This window comes from Hemitrygon akajei, chromosome 3 (genome assembly GCF_048418815.1).
Source record: "Hemitrygon akajei chromosome 3, sHemAka1.3, whole genome shotgun sequence".
Taxonomy (NCBI): Eukaryota; Metazoa; Chordata; class Chondrichthyes; order Myliobatiformes; family Dasyatidae; genus Hemitrygon; species Hemitrygon akajei.
In genome coordinates, this window is record NC_133126.1 from 102,176,437 (window position 1) to 102,194,329 (window position 17,893).

At 44.0% G+C, this 17,893-nt stretch overlaps 1 protein-coding gene across 9 annotated transcripts in view; it reads right to left on the bottom strand.

Moving 5' to 3' along the window:
- Positions 1–17,893, bottom strand: part of paplna (papilin a, proteoglycan-like sulfated glycoprotein) — a 420,656-nt gene that overhangs the window by 100,920 nt on the left and 301,843 nt on the right. For 6 of the 9 annotated variants that reach the window (XM_073040502.1, XM_073040509.1, XM_073040506.1 and 3 more), the window contains one exon: positions 8,278–8,343. The exons of the other annotated variants lie outside the window; for them this stretch is intronic. In XM_073040502.1, coding sequence (XP_072896603.1) covers positions 8,278–8,343 — 66 coding nt within the window. The remainder of the gene's footprint in view (positions 1–8,277; positions 8,344–17,893) is intronic. 9 annotated transcript variants of the gene reach the window in all.

Genomic DNA, 17,893 nt, shown 5'->3' on the forward strand with positions numbered 1-17,893 from the left:
TCCCAGCCAAGGCCTGCTGATGAATCACACAGTGATAATCCAGGAAGTCCGGAAAATCAGGGTCATTACGGCACAGTGCTATAAAACCAATGCGCACATCGCGCATTGCTGGGGCCCCATCAGTGGTAATTGCCACCAGTTTATGAATGGGGATGTCATTTTCACGGACATTTTTTAAAACTCATTGTAAATATCCTCACCTCTTGTTCTCTCCTTTAAGTGCAAAAGAGTGAGGAAGCCCTCCTTTTTTGCAAAGCCCTGGAAAGCCATTCTGACAAATACAACAAGCTGAGCTGTTTGCATTACATCCAAACTGTTGTGAAAAAATATTCACAGAGTGACAAGTCCTTGACACTGTCGATCCACGTCCTCTGAGCAGCATGTTTGCTTGGCCTTCAACCCCAATTTCAGCTCCTCAACTTTCCTGGTATTGGTAAACTTACTGACACACTAGTATAAGTTTCAGGGGTACGCAAGCTAATGACACCACTGTTTTTGTTTCCCATTTATTGTACATTTAGGGAATGTTAGAATTTAAAGTGGGAGAAGGGTTGTAATGTGAGTATTATAAAGATAAGTTAATATCAATTAGGATCATGGTAATATAGCAATACTCCCACTATGGAAACTGTTTGTAAAGAGAAATTGTTTCTGGAGTTGTGGGGTTTTCCTTCCAGTCTTTTCTGCCTGGTGCGCATTAGTGAAAACCTCTATGCGAATATCATTTTACCGTCCTAGATAAAGTTTACTTTTAGGCATGAAGTTGTCAAGTGGTCCTTTTACAAAGTAGAAGTTACTACATATTTGCATCAAAAGGTTTATCAGGCATAATGTATTTGTGTATTTATTTTTCTTTATTTTCGGGATCTACTGGGTAAGTCTCAAAGATCAACCGGTCAATCGCGATCGACTGGTTGACGACCACTAACTTAGATAATGGAATTGATGGCTTTGTGGCAAAGTTAGTGGATGATACGATGATAGGTGGAGGGGTAGGTAGTGCTGAGGAAGTAATGTAATTGCAGCAGGACTTAGAAAAATTGAAAGAACGGGCAAAAAAATGGCAGATGGAATACAGTGTTGGGAAATGTACGAGAATGCATTTTGGTGAAAGGAACAATAGTGCAGACTATTATCTAAAAGGGAAGAAGGCTCAGAGGGTTTTAGGAGTTCTCTCAGACTCTCTTGGTGGTGCTAGATGGAGTAGGTCACATTTTTGGCGCTGCTCTGGTCTTTTTTCAATTTCCTAATCACCCTTTTATTATATATATCAAAGTTTCTTTAACATCTTTATATGTTTGAATTTTGAAGTTTAATTGACGGAAATGACTTCCAGAGCAAGAAAGGCATTAGCCGAAGGCTAGGAAACTGGTAATGGAAACAGGAAGAAAGAAGAACAACCTACACAGCCTCGACTTACTTTATAAGTTATTTCAAATGTATTGGATGAAAAGTTGGATGAAAAACTTGAGAAAAGATTCGCTGGATTGGAAGTAATGTTGAAGAAGAACAAAGGTAAACTGAAAAAGAGAACGAAAAACAACAACGGCAAATTTCCAAGCTTTCTGAAGCTGGGAAACAGAGAGATTCCAGAATGGATTCTTTTGAAAAGAAATTAAATTCGACTACTCATACATTGGAGCAGTATAAAGCCAAGATTATTGATTTGGAGAGTCGTAGTCACAGACAGAATTTGCAAATAATAGGACTCAGTGAAGACGTCGAGAGCGGGGACCTTACTGAGTTTTTCTCTCAATTCTTAATGGAAGTTTTTGGTTCGGAGGTTTTTACCTCTCCTCCAGCACTCGATCACGCGCATAGGTCGTTAAAGCCAAAACCTTCGAAAGAGTTAAAACCATGTCACGTTATTCTTCGATTTCACTATGTGAGTACTAAGGAGCGCTTAATTCAAATTGCTCGTCGTTAAGGAATTATTGATCATCACAACCTTGGTCCCAAGGTAATACAAGAAAGATTGCGTTTTAAAGCGGTGATGTCAGAATTATATCAAAGGAATCTTCGACCAGCTTTGCTGTACCCTGCCCATTTAAGAGTGGTCTTACCCGATAAATTGTTTAAATGGTTTATATCAGTGGACAGCGCAAAACAATTTCTCAAAGAACACTGTTTGAGCTTGGATGTTTAATCAATTTTCTGTTTCTTTATGTTTGTACATACCGGGTTTATTAGTTAATAATCAGCTTACAGATTCAGACATTTTAAGTTCGTGGAGTCTTGCCCTTGGGCTGATGTCTTGGATACTTTGTTTTGGCTTATGTCTGTTTCATATTAAATTTCTCTTCCTTTTCCTTTATTATTCTACTTTTTTATTTTTTAATTGCTTGTTTTAGAAAATTATTACTTGGTGATTAATTATTATGAAGATTGTACTCTGTTTTATTTTTTAAGACCTTGTTTTTTAAAATGGTCTACAAAAAGTTGTTTTTTCACTTAGCTTGTATTTGGCATTCTTTCGTAATGTTTTGGCTACGGGTGGTGTTTTTTTCTTTAAAATTTGAAGACTTGCCATCAAGAGAGATGGGGGTTGGGTGGTTCTTAGATAGTCTCCTGGCTGTCTATTGGCCAGGTTTCGTGGCTTTGGGGCAGGGGGGAGGATCTTATTTTAGTTCAGTATTTTTCATTTGTGCTGCCTTGAAACTACAAAAATGTCTGTTTTGTCGTAACTTCTGGTTCCTCTTTAAACTTTTTTTCCTCTTCCTGGTTCATGAGTTTCCTATGCAACTTGGTTAAACCTTTACAAACCATATGGTTTATTTAAGGAAAATGGATAATATTATTAACTTTGTTTCATGGAACACAAATGGTTTGAATCATCCAATTAAATGGAAGAAGATTTAATTTAAAAGTTTCTCATAGATTGAATGCTCAGATTTATTTTTGTACAGGAGACTCATGTGAGGAAGGAGGATAATCAGCACTTTTTTTAGGTTTTGGAAAAAACAACAGTTTGACTGAAAGCCATCGACCAAAGTGAAAGGTGCTTTCATTTTTATAGACCCTTCGATCTCATTCGTTCATTATGATACAATCTCAGATCCATATGGCAGATTTCTATTAATTACTGGTTTACTGGTAACCAAAAAAGTAGTTTTGGTTAATGTTTATGTACCAAATACTGACTATCCTGAATTCTTTAAGCATTTATTTAGCTCTCTTCCCAATTTAAATGAATAAAGGTTAATAATGGGTGGAGATTTTAATTGTTGTTTGAATCCTATGATGGATAGGTCTGCACCCAGTCAGGTACTTCCAAACAAATCTGCTACTTTTATTAATTTCTTTTTAGTTGACTCAGGAATTTTAGAAATTTAGAGGCTTTTACATCCTAATGATAAAGAGTTCTCTTTCTTTTCTCATGTTTATCATAATTACTCTAGAATTGATTACTTCTTTATTGATTCTCAATTAGTTTTGTCTGTCACTACCTGTGAGTATGATGCAATTGCCATTTCTGATCATGCGTCTTTCAAGTTATCAATTCAATTTAGTGAAGTAACTAGACAATGGCAGTTCAATTCTATTTTGCTTCAGGATTTAAATTTTGTAAATTTCATTAAGGAACAGATAAAGACCCCACTGAATGTGTATCATACAGACCTATATCTTGGTTGAATGTGGATTCTAAAATCTTATCCAAAATATTAGCAGTTAGATTAGAGAAGGTATTGCCTCAAATTATTTCTGAGGATCAGGCAGGATTTATTAAAAATTGTTACTCAGATTTTAATGTTAGGAGCTTAATGAACATTGTATACACTACTTCATCTAATACTCCACAATGTGTTATTTCGCTTGACGCCGAGAAGGCATTTGAATCCAAGATATAAATTTTGAGCTAAAATTAAATTTCTCAAGTACATTAAATAAATATTCCCATTTGAGAAATTTAATTTTAGCTCAAAATTTATATCTTGGATTCAATTGATATATCATACACCCTTGGCTGCTGTATTTACCAATAATCAGAGATCCTTTTTTTTAGGCTTTTTTGAGGTACTAGACAGGTCTGTCCTTTAAGCCCTTTACTATTTGATATTGCTCTGGAGCCTTTGGCAATTGCTATTCATGATTCACCTAATATACCTTGCATTATTCGTGGGAATGGGATGCATAAAATATCACTATATACAGATGACCTGTTATTACATATTTCTAACCTGCTGCAGTAATAGCACCACTTGCTCAGTTTAGTAGTTTTTCTGGTTATAAATTGAATCTTGATAGGAGTGTGCTTTTCCAATTAAATATGCTAGTTCCAATTTATAGACAATCACCATTTAGATTGGTTACTGATTATTTTACTTATTTGGGGGTTAAAATTATTAAGAAATAAAGTACCTATTTAAAGTTAATTTTTTACCTTTGATTGATCATGTTAAACAACTGTTTACTAAATAGTCCCCACTGTCCTTATCTTTGATTGGTAGAATTAATACCATTAAGATGTTTATTTTACCTAAATTTCTGTATCTATTTCAGGCGGTATCAATTTTTATTCCTAAACTTTTTTTTTTGATATTATTGATTCTAAAATTTCTTCATATATATGGCAGTACAGAAATCCCAGGTTAAGTAAGAAATATTTACAGAAATCAAAAAAGGAAGGCGGTTTGGCTTTGCCGAATCTTAGATTTTATTATTGGGCAATTAATATTCGATATTTAACGTTTTGGACACAAGAGTTGAATGAAATTCAATCTCCACGATGGATGAACCTCAAGCAGGATTCTGCACAGGGGCTTTCACTGGCTTCTATTTTAAGAGCTGAGCTTCCCTTTGCCTTTACTAAATTGAATAAACAAATGATAAATCCAATAGTTAAACATACAATACAAATATGGTTTCAATTTCATAAATTTTTTGGATTGAATAAATTTATCCTGTTGAGTCCTATTATATCTAACTTTTTTTCCAACCATCTAGAATTGATCAAGCTTTTTTTAATGGAAAACAGAAGGAATAACATGCTTTCATGATTTATTCTTTTGATGTTTTATGTCTTTTAAACAGTTTGTCTAATAAATATAATTTGCCTAGATCACACTTTTTCAGATATTTACAGATTAGAAACTTTCTGAATGCTACTTTATCTACCTTTCCAATGTCACATCAAATTGAAGTTACAGAAATTTTTTTAGGTTTAAACCCCTATCAGAAGAGTTTAATAGCAGTTATTTATGATCTGATTATGAAATTATGTCTAGGTACATCTGATAAAAATAACTGTGGGAAAGAGAACTTCAAATATCTTTATCTACAGAGAAATGGCAGAAAATTCTTAAACTAGTTAATACTTCTTCAATGTGTGCCAGGCATGCTTTGATACAATTTAATGTGGTTCATAGGGCTCATATGTCCAAGGATAAGTTAGTTCGTTTTTATCATCATATAAATCCTGTTTGTGATAGATGTAATTCTGAAGTAGCTTCCTTGACACAATGTTCTGGTCTTGCCCTCTTATAGGAAAATATTGGAAAGATATTTTTGATATTTTTTCAGTAGTCCTGCGTGTTGATTTACAACCTCATCCTATTGCTGCAATCTTTGGACTACCAGTGATAGACTCCAGTCATTTATCCTCATCAGCTTGTTGTTTAATTGCATTTGTTACATTAATAGCCAGAAGATCCATTTTATTTCAATGGAAAGATTCCAACCCCACCCCCCACACCACATTTCAATGGTTTTCCTGAATGATAGCATGTCTAAATTTGGAAAAAAATAGGAGCCGTACATACAAGTTAGGGTTAGTAGGTTGTGTGCATGCTACATTGGCTTCAAAAGCGTGGCAGCACTAGCTGGCTTCCAGCACAGTTTTTGTTGATTTGATTTGACTGAAACAATGCACTTCACTGTTTGTTTTGGTGTTTTGATGTACATGTGACAAATAAAGGTGATTTTCTTTCTTTAGATAGCAGTCAGTGTTGAGCAGAGTACCACTGGTGTTGGGCACACAACTGTTCACGTTATTTATAAATGACTTGGAAGGTAAAATAACCAGGTGTAGCCTGTTTACTGATGACAATAAACTGAGTGAAAAAAAAACAGCAAATTATGTAAAGTTTGCTGAGGGTCTTCAGAGAGCTATAGATAGGTTAAGTGAGAGGACATTCACATTACAAAGAAAAATAAAATCAGATTATTGTTTAAATGGTGAAGTATGCTGTTGTTCAAAGTGACCTGAGAGTGTTTGTGCATGAATTGCAAAGGCTGGTTTGCTTGTGAAGCAGGCTATCAAGAAAGTAAATGAAATGTTGGCCTTCATTGCTAGAGGAATTGCATTTAAAAGCAGCTGTACAGGGCACTAGTGAGGCCACATCTGGAGTACAGTTTGCAGTTCTGGTCTCCTTATTTGAGGAAGGAAGGCTTTGGAGTGGTGCAGAGGAGGTTCACCAGGCTGATTCTGGAGATGAGGAGTTAGACTATGAGGAGAGACTAGGTCACCTGGAACTGTATTCGTTGGAACTCAGAAGAATGAGGGGAGATCTGATAGAAACATATCAAATTATGAAACAGAGGCAGGGAAGTTGTTTCCAATGGTACTTCACACTAGGACTAGGGAACATAGTCTCAAGATTTGGAGGAATAGATTTAAGACGGGGATGAAGAGAAACCATTTCTCCCAGAGAGCAGTGAACCCGCTGAATACTCTACCCAGGGAAAGAGTAGAGGCGAACTCATTAAATACATTTAACAAACAGATAGATACATTTTTGCATAGCAGGGAAATTAAAGATTCTGGAGAAAAGGCGGGTAAATGGAGCTGAGTCCACGGCCAGATCACACTGAATGGAGAAAAAAGCTCGACAGGCCAGATGGCCAACTCCTGCTCCCATCTCTTATGTTCTATACCATTACCCCAGCACTAAAACTGTGCCACATCTAACACGGTCCCCTTGGCTCGAACACTATCCCACACCTCTCACACTGCCCCTGCTGCACAGCTCTACAAAGAACAAGAACTCCAGCAAAACACACAACCCCCACCAATAAGCAGAGGCAGTGAGGAAGTGAACACAGAGCGATCAATGGATTTAGCAAAGGGCCAGACACTCTCAAACAGTGCGCACCAGATGAAACCTTGCACCGGGGTCTGTGGGGAAGTCAAAGAGAGCCTTCCATTTTTGGGGACCAGATCTCAAAGCCAAAAGTCCAGCAGGTCCAACAACAGATTTGGGTAAATGTGTGTGGCCAGAAGATCACAGTCTACAACAACTGGCTGATGGGAATAGTATGCAGGCAGTCGGAAGCTGCAAAGGACGGGCAGAGTGAGGTGAGATGGGGGTGGGACAAGGTATGTGTGGAGGGAGTGAGGTGAGATGGGGGAGGGAGTGAGGGGAGATGGGGAGGGAGTGGTGAGATGGAGGTGGGACAAAGTTTGTGGAGGGAGTGATGTGAGACAGGGGTGGGACAAGGTATGTGTGGAGAGAGATGGTGCGATACAAGCCCATACAAGTTCAGAGTGCACAGACAGTCAGACGCACACACTGAAAAGATCTACCTCTCATACACCTGCTGCAAGCACTGGGAACAAGTACACTATGGGCTGGGCTGCAGTACCATATCAGTGTTACCTTAATACTCCGTGGAAAAGAAGGATTAAGGAATTCAGTAACTATGTTCAAATACAAAACTATTATAGACCAACACTTTTTATAAAGAGAGATAAGACAGAACATTCCCCTGGGATGGGGGGAGAGAGAGAGAGAGAGAGAGAGAGAGAGAGAGAGAGAGACACACACACACACACACACACACACACACACACACACACACACACACACACACACACACACACACACACACACACACACACACACACCATACCCGTGTACACAATTCCATTGAGAATGTGCACACCCATGCATAGTCCATCGAAGCAATGATGGTAATGTTGGGACGTACTGTAGGGAAGAGGAGGGGACAGGGATTGGGAAGGAGCAATGGTCTGTGAATGGCAAAGCAAGGGTCAGATTTCCCTGAAGGACTCTGGCATTGACTGGTGTATTGAAATGTTTTTGATGAGTTTTGTGTCTGGAAGCTGAATATTGGTTTGGACAGAGCAGGCAGAATGGTGGGCTGAGGGGACCTTGAGTCCACAGGGCCTCACACAACATCAGGGCAGATAGCCAGCCTACTGAGCGAGCATTTGCAAACACCTCACCCAGCAGCAGCATACCACCACCACAAGCAGAGTCTGCTCCACTACAAACGACAAAGCAGCTCCCACTGGTTGCCTGTTGCGGCCTTGGTTACCTGTAAATTCTGGGTTTCAGGCACTGCCTCCAAATCCAAGGACTGGGCGGATTTATGAATGAAATCCTTGCATGTGGAACAGAGTCAAGTTTAAAAACTGTCCTGCTTATTCTGTACACAATTTTAAGAGCACATCTATCACCTCAAACACCACGACCCGCTGCAGATTCCATGACCCCGGCAGACTCCACATCCTTCTATATGTCCCCTTACAGAGCTGGCCCACACCTCAGTGCTATCACATTCTGAACAGCAAGTCTTGACCTCTCCCTAATGTCCTCGCCTTGGTTTATGGCACATTTCATCCCAGCTTCTCACAATCCCTGCGCCAACTCCAGGGTGCCAGAGCAGAATATCCCTTGATGGCAAATCGGGAAAAAAATAGGAGGGTATTTTATAGAAGTGACAATCCTGTTCAAAGAGCTCATCCCAGACCAGCATGAGGTGAAAGTCACTGCTTTTCACGGAGAAGCTTTGCTCCAGGATCTGACAATCACATCATTGGGATTGCTGCTCTCCCTATCCGTCGGATGCTGAACCCTCACACTCCTACTGACAAACCCCCTCCTCCCTTGGTACTGCCTGCTCTCCACCCAGCAGACACACTTCCTCAGTGGACCCTGGATGAGAACATAGAACCTGGATGAGAACATTGACCGTGGATGAGACTGTGGAACGTGGACCCTGGATGAGAACATTGACCGTGGATGAGAATGTGGAACGTGGACACTGGATGAGAACATTGACCTTGGAGGAGAATGTGGAACATGGACCCTGGATGAGAACATTGACGCTGGATGAGAATGTGGAACGTGGACCCTGGATGAGAACATTCACCCTGGATGAGAATGTGTAATGTGGACCCTGGATGAGAACATTGACCCTGGATGAGAATGTGGAACGTGGACCCTGGATGAGAACATTGACCTTGGAGGAGAATGTGGAACGTGGACCCTGGATGAGAACATTGACGCTGGATGAGAATGTGGAACGTGGACCCTGGATGAGAACATTCACACTGGATGAGAATGTGTAACGTGGACCCTGGATGAGAACATTGACCCTGGATGAGAATGTGGAACGTGGACCCTGGATGAGAATGTGGAACGTGGACCCTAGATGAGAACATCGAACCTGGATGAGAACATTGACCCTGGATGAGAACATTGACCCTGGATGAGAATATGGAACGTGGACCCTGGATGAGAACATTGACCATGGATGAGAATGTGGAACGTGGAACCTGGATGAGAACATTGACCCTGGATGAGAATGTGGAACGTGGACCCTGGATGAGAACATCGACCCTGGATGAGAATATGGAACGTGGTCCCTAGATGAGAATGTGAAACGTGGACCCTGGATGAGAACATTGACACTGCATGAGAACATTGACCCTGGATGAGAATTGAACCCTGGATGAGAACATGGACCCTGGATGAGAATTGAACACTGGATGAAAACGTGGACCCTGGATTAGAATGTGGAACAGGGACCCTGGATGATATTGTAGAACGTGGACCCTGGATGAGAATGTGGAACATGGACCCTGGATGAGAATGTGGAACATGGACACTGGATGAGATTGTGGAACGTGGACCCTGGATGAGAATGTGGGACCTGGATGAGAATGTGGGCCCTGGATGAGAACGTGAACCCTAAATGAGAATGTGGACCCTGGATGAGAATGTGGAACGTCGACCCTGGATGAGAATGTGGAACGTGCACCCTGGATGATAATGTGGACCCTGGATGAGAACATGGAACGTGGATCCCGGATGAGAATGTGGAACGTGGACCCTGGATGAGAATGTGGAATGTGGACCCTGGATGAGAATGTGGACCCTGAATGAGAACGTGGACCCTGGATGAGAACATTGACCCTGGATGAGAATGTGGAACGTGGACCCTGGATGAGAACATTGACTATATGAGAACATAGAACATGGATGAGAACATTGACCGTGGATGAGAATGTGGAACATGGACCCTGGATGAGATTGTGGAACGTGGACCCTGGATGAGAATGTGGGCCCTGGATGAGAGCGTGAACCCTGAATGAGAATGTGGACCCTGGATGAGAACATTGACTATATGAGAACATAGAACATGGATGAGAACATTGACCGTGGATGAGAATGTGGAACATGGACCCTGGATGAGATTGTGGAACGTGGACCCTGGATGAGAATGTGGGCCCTGGATGAGAGCGTGAACCCTGAATGAGAATGTGGACCCTGGATGAGAATGTGGAACGTGGACCCTGGTTGAGAATGTGGAACGTGCACCCTGGATGAGAATGTGGGCCCTGGATGAGAACATGGAACGTGGATCCCAGATGAGAATGTGGAACGTGGACCCTGGATGGGAATGTGGACCCTGGATGAGAATGTGGACCCTGAATGAGAACGTGGACCCTGAATGAGAAAGTGGGCCCTGGATGAGAATGTGGACCCTGAATGAGAACGTGGACCCTGAATGAGAAAGTGGGCCCTGGATGAGAGTGTGGAACGTGGACCCTGCATGAGAACATGGACCTTGGATGAGAACATTGATCCTGGATGAGAACATTGACCCTGGATGAGAATGTGGAACGTGGACCCTGGATGAGAACATTGACCCTGGATGAGAATGTGGAACGTGGACCCTGGATGAAAACATTGACTGGATGAGAACATAGAACATGGATGAGAACATTGACCCTGGATGAGAATGTGGAACATGGACCCTGGATGAGAACATTGACCCTGGATGAGAATGTGGAACGTGGACCCTGGATGAGAACATTGATACTGGATGAGAATGTGGAACATGGACGCTGGATGAGAACATTGACCCTGGATGAGAACATTGACCCTGGATGAGAATGTGGAATGTGGACCCTGGATGAGATTGTGGAACGTGGACCCTGGATGAGAATGTGGACCCTGAATAAGAATGTGGACCCTGTGTGAGAATGTGGAAAGTGGACCCTGTATGAGAACATTGCCCCTGGATGAGAATGAGGAACGTGGACCCTGAATGAAAATGTGGACCCTGGATGAGACTGTGGAACGTGCACCCTGGATGAGAATGTGGGCCCTGGATGAGAAGATGGAACGTGGATCCTGGATGATAATGTTGAACGTAGACCCTGGATGAGAATGTGGAATGTGGACCCTGGATGAGAATGTGGACCCTGAATGAGAACGTTGACCCAGGATGAGAATGTGAACCCTGGATGAGAGTGTGGAACGTGGACTCTGCATGAGAACTTGGACTCTGAATGAGAAAATTGATCCTGGATGAGATTGTGGAACGTGCACCCTGGATGAGAATGTGGGCCCTGGATGAGAACATGGAAAGTGGATCCCGGATGAGAATGTGGAATGTAGACCCTGGATGAGAACGTGGACCCTGGATGAGAAAGTGGGCCCTGGATGAGAGTGTGGAACTTGGACCTGCATGAGAACGTGGACCCAGAATGAGAACATTCACCTGGATGAGGATGTGGAACGTGGACCCTGGATGAGAACATTGACCCTGGATGAGAATATTGACCCTGGATGAGAATATTGACCCTGGATGACAATGTGGAACGTGGACCCAGGATGAGAACATTGACCCTGGATGAGAATGTAGAACGTGAACCCTGGATGAGAACGTTGACCCTAGATGAGAATGTGGAACATGGACCCTGGATGAGAACATTGACCATGGATGAGAATGTGGAACGTGGACCCTGGATGAGAACATTGACCCTGGATGAGAATATTGACCCTGGATGAGAACATTGACACTGGATGTGAGTTGAACCCTGGATGAGAACATGCATCCTGGATGAGAATGTGGAACGTGGACCCTGGATGAGAACATGGACCCTGAATGAAAATGTGGACCCTGGATGAGAATGTGGAACGTGGACCCTGGATGAGAATGTGGGCCCTGGATGAGATCATTGACACTGGATGAGAACATTGACCCAGGATGAGAACATTGACCCTGGATGAGAATGTGGAACGTGGACCCTGGATGAGAACATTGACCCTGGCTGAGAATTGAACCCTAGATGAAAACGTGGACGTTGGATGAGAATTGAACCCTGGATGAGAACGTGGATCCTGGATAAGAATGTGGAACGTGGACACTGAATGAGAACGAGAACCCTGGATGAGAATGTGGGCCCTGGATAAGAGTGTGGAACGTGGACCCTGAATTAGAACATTGACCCTGGATGAGAACATTGACCCTGGATTAGAATGTGGAACGTGGACCCTGGATGAGAACATTGACCCTGGATTAGAATGTGGAACTTGGACCCTGGATGAGAACATTGACCCTGGATGAGAATTGAACCCTAGATGAAAACGTGGACGTTGGATGAGAATTGAACCCTGGATGAGAACGTGGATCATGGATGAGAATGTGGAACGTGGACCCTGAATGAGAACGAGAACCCTGGATGAGAATGTGGGCCCTGGATGAGAGTGTGGAATGTGGACCCTAAATTAGAACATTGACCCTGGATGAGAACATTGACCCTGGATTAGAATGTGGAACGTGGACCCTGGATGAGAACATTGACCCTGGATTAGAATGTGGAACGTGGACCCTGGATGAGAACATTGACCCTGGATGAGAATTGAACCCTAGATGAAAACGTGGACGTTGGATGAGAATTGAACCCTGGATGAGAACATTGACCCTGGATTAGAATGTGGAACGTGGACCCTGGACGAGAACATTGACCCTGGATTAGAATGTGGAACGTGGACCCTGGATGAGAACATTGACCCTGGATTAGAATGTGGAACGTGGACCCTGGATGAGAACATTGACCCTGGATGAGAATTGAACCCTAGATGAAAACGTGGACGTTGGATGAGAATTGAACCCTGGATGAGAACGTGGTTCCTGGATGAGAATGTGGAACGTGGACCCTGAATGAGAACGAGAACCCTGGATGAGAATGTGGGCCCTGGATGAGAGTGTGGAACGTGGACCCTGAATTAGAACATTGACCCTGGATGAGAACATTGACCCTGGATTAGAATGTGGAACGTGGACCCTGGATGAGAACATTGACCCTGGATGAGAATTGAACCCTAGATGAAAACGTGGACGTTGGATGAGAATTGAACCCTGGATGAGAACATGGATCCTGGATGAGAATGTGGAATGTGGACCCTGAATGAGAACGAGAACCCTGGATGAGAATGTGGGCCCTGGATGAGAATGTGGAACATGGACCCTGGATGAGAACATTGACCCTGGATTAGAATGTGGAACGTTGACCCTGGATGAGAACATTGACCCTGGATGAGAATGTGGAACATGGACCCTGGATGAGAACATTGACCCTGGAAGAGGATGTGGAACGTGGATCCTGGATGAGAACATTGACCCTGGATGAGAATGTGGAACGTGGACCCAGGATGAGAACATTGACCCTGGATGAGAATGTGGGCCCTGGATGAGAAAGTGGGCCCTGGATGAGAGTGTGGAACTTGGACCTGCATGAAAACGTGGACCCAGAATGAGAACATTCACCTGGATGAGGATGTGGAACGTGGACCCTGGATGAGAACATTGACCCTGGATGAGAATATTGACCCTGGATGACAATGTGGAACGTGGACCCAGGATGAGAACATTGACCCTGGATGAGAATGTAGAACGTGAACCCTGGATGAGAACGTTGACCCTGGATGAGAATGTGGAACATGGACCCTGGATGAGAACATTGACCATGGATGAGAATGTGGAACGTGGACCCTGGATGAGAACATTGACCCTGGATGAGAATATTGACCCTGGATGAGAACATTGACACTGGATGTGAGTTGAACCCTGGATGAGAACATGCATCCTGGATGAGAATGTGGAACGTGGACCCTGAATGAGATTGTGGAACGTGGACCCTGGATGAGAACATGGACCCTGAATGAAAATGTGGACCCTGGATGAGAATGTGGAACGTGGACCCTGGATGAGAATGTGGGCCCTGGATGAGATCATTGACACTGGATGAGAACATTGACCCAGGATGAGAACATTGACCCTGGATGAGAATGTGGAACATGGACCCTGGATGAGAACATTGACCCTGGCTGAGAATTGAACCCTAGATGAAAACGTGGACGTTGGATGAGAATTGAACCCTGGATGAGAACGTGGATCCTGGATAAGAATGTGGAACGTGGACACTGAATGAGAACGAGAACCCTGGATGAGAATGTGGGCCCTGGATGAGAGTGTGGAACGTGGACCCTGAATTAGAACATTGACCCTGGATGAGAACATTGACCCTGGATTAGAATGTGGAACGTGGACCCTGGATGAGAACATTGACCCTGGATTAGAATGTGGAACGTGGACCCTGGATGAGAACATTGACCCTGAATGAGAATTGAACCCTAGATGAAAACGTGGACGTTGGATGAGAATTGAACCCTGGATGAGAACGTGGATCCTGGATGAGAATGTGGAACGTGGACCCTGAATGAGAACGAGAACCCTGGATGAGAGTGTGGAATGTGGACCCTAAATTAGAACATTGACCCTGGATGAGAACATTGACCCTGGATTAGAATGTGGAACGTGGACCCTGGATGAGAACATTGACCCTGGATTAGAATGTGGAACGTGGACCCTGGATGAGAACATTGACCCTGGATGAGAATTGAACCCTAGATGAAAACGTGGACGTTGGATGAGAATTGAACCCTGGATGAGAACATTGACCCTGGATTAGAATGTGGAACGTGGACCCTGAATGAGAACATTGACCCTGGATTAGAATGTGGAACGTGGACCCTGGATGAGAACATTGTCCCTGGATTAGAATGTGGAACGTGGACCCTGGATGAGAACATTGACCCTGGATGAGAATTGAACCCTAGATGAAAACGTGGACGTTGGATGAGAATTGAACCCTGGATGAGAACGTGGATCCTGGATGAGAATGTGGAACGTGGACCCTGAATGAGAACGAGAACCCTGGATGAGAATGTGGGCCCTGGATGAGAGTGTGGAACGTGGACCCTGAATTAGAACATTGACCCTGGATGAGAACATTGACCCTGGATTAGAATGTGGAACGTGGACCCTGGATGAGAACATTGACCCTGGATGAGAATTGAACCCTAGATGAAAACGTGGACGTTGGATGAGAATTGAACCCTGGATGAGAACATGGATCCTGGATGAGAATGTGGAATGTGGACCCTGAATGAGAACGAGAACCCTGGATGAGAATGTGGGCCCTGGATGAGAATGTGGAACATGGACCCTGGATGAGAACATTGACCCTGGATTAGAATGTGGAACGTGGACCCTGGATGAGAACATTGACCCTGGATGAGAATGTGGAACATGGACCCTGGATGAGAACATTGACCCTGGAAGAGAATGTGGAACGTGGATCCTGGATGAGAATGTGGAACGTGGACCCAGGATGAGAACATTGACCCGGGATGAGAATGTGGGCCCTGGATGAGAACATGGAACGTGGATCCCGGATGAGAATGTGGAACGTGGACCTTGGATGAGAATGGGGTATGTGGACCCTGGATGAGAATGTGGACCCTGGATGAGAATGTGGGCCCTGTATGAGAAGATGGAATGTGGATCCCGGATGAGAAAGTGGAACGTGGACCCTGGATGAGAATGGGGAATGTGGACCCTGGATGAGAATGTGGAACGTGGACCCTGGATGAGAAAGTGGAATGTGGATCCCGGATGAGAATGTGGAACGTGGACCCTGGATGAGAATGGGGAATGTGGACCCAGGATGAGAATGTGGAACGTGGACCCTGGATGAGAATGGGGAATGTGGACCCTGGATGAGAATATTGACCCTGGATGAGAACATTGACCCTGGATTAGAATGTGGAACGTGGACCCTGGATGAGAACATTGACCCTGGATTAGAATGTGGAACGTGGACCCTGGATGAGAACATTGACCCTGAATGAGAATTGAACCCTAGATGAAAACGTGGACGTTGGATGAGAATTGAACCCTGGATGAGAAGGTGGATCCTGGATGAGAATGTGGAACGTGGACCCTGAATGAGAACGAGAACCCTGGATGAGAATGTGGGCCCTGGATGAGAGTGTGGAATGTGGACACTAAATTAGAACATTGACCCTGGATGAGAACATTGACCCTGGATTAGAATGTGGAACGTGGACCCTGGATGAGAACATTGACCCTGGATTAGAATGTGGAACGTGGACCCTGGATGAGAACATTGACCCTGAATGAGAATTGAACCCTAGATGAAAACGTGGACGTTGGATGAGAATTGAACCCTGGATGAGAACGTGGATCCTGGATGAGAATGTGGAACGTGGACCCTGAATGAGAACGAGAACCCTGGATGAGAATGTGGGCCCTGGATGAGAGTGTGGAATGTGGACCCTAAATTAGAACATTGACCCTGGATGAGAACATTGACCCTGGATTAGAATGTGGAACGTGGACCCTGGATGAGAACATTGACCCTGGATTAGAATGTGGAACGTGGACCCTGGATGAGAACATTGACCCTGGATGAGAATTGAACCCTAGATGAAAACGTGGACGTTGGATGAGAATTGAACCCTGGATGAGAACATTGACCCTGGATTAGAATGTGGAATGTGGACCCTGAATGAGAACATTGACCCTGGATTAGAATGTGGAACGTGGACCCTGGATGAGAACATTGTCCCTGGATTAGAATGTGGAACGTGGACCCTGGATGAGAACTTTGACCCTGGATGAGAATTGAACCCTAGATGAAAACGTGGACGTTGGATGAGAATTGAACCCTGGATGAGAACGTGGATCCTGGATGAGAATGTGGAACGTGGACCCTGAATGAGAACGAGAACCCTGGATGAGAATGTGGGCCCTGGATGAGAGTGTGGAACGTGGACCCTGAATTAGAACATTGACCCTGGATGAGAACATTGACCCTGGATTAGAATGTGGAACGTGGACCCTGGATGAGAACATTGACCCTGGATGAGAATTGAACCCTAGATGAAAACGTGGACGTTGGATGAGAATTGAACCCTGGATGAGAACATGGATCCTGGATGAGAATGTGGAATGTGGACCCTGAATGAGAACGAGAACCCTGGATGAGAATGTGGGCCCTGGATGAGAATGTGGAACATGGACCCTGGATGAGAACATTGACCCTGGATTAGAATGTGGAACGTGGACCCTGGATGAGAACATTGACCCTGGATGAGAATGTGGAACATGGACCCTGGATGAGAACATTGACCCTGGAAGAGAATGTGGAACGTGGATCCTGGATGAGAATGTGGAACGTGGACCCAGGATGAGAACATTGACCCTGGATGAGAATGTGGGCCCTGGATGAGAACATGGAACGTGGATCCCGGATGAGAATGTGGAACGTGGACCTTGGATGAGAATGGGGTATGTGGACCCTGGATGAGAATGTGGACCCTGGATGAGAATGTGGGCCCTGTATGAGAAGATGGAATGTGGATCCCGGATGAGAAAGTGGAACGTGGACCCTGGATGAGAATGGGGAATGTGGACCCTGGATGAGAATGTGGAACGTGGACCCTGGATGAGAAAGTGGAATGTGGATCCCGGATGAGAATGTGGAACG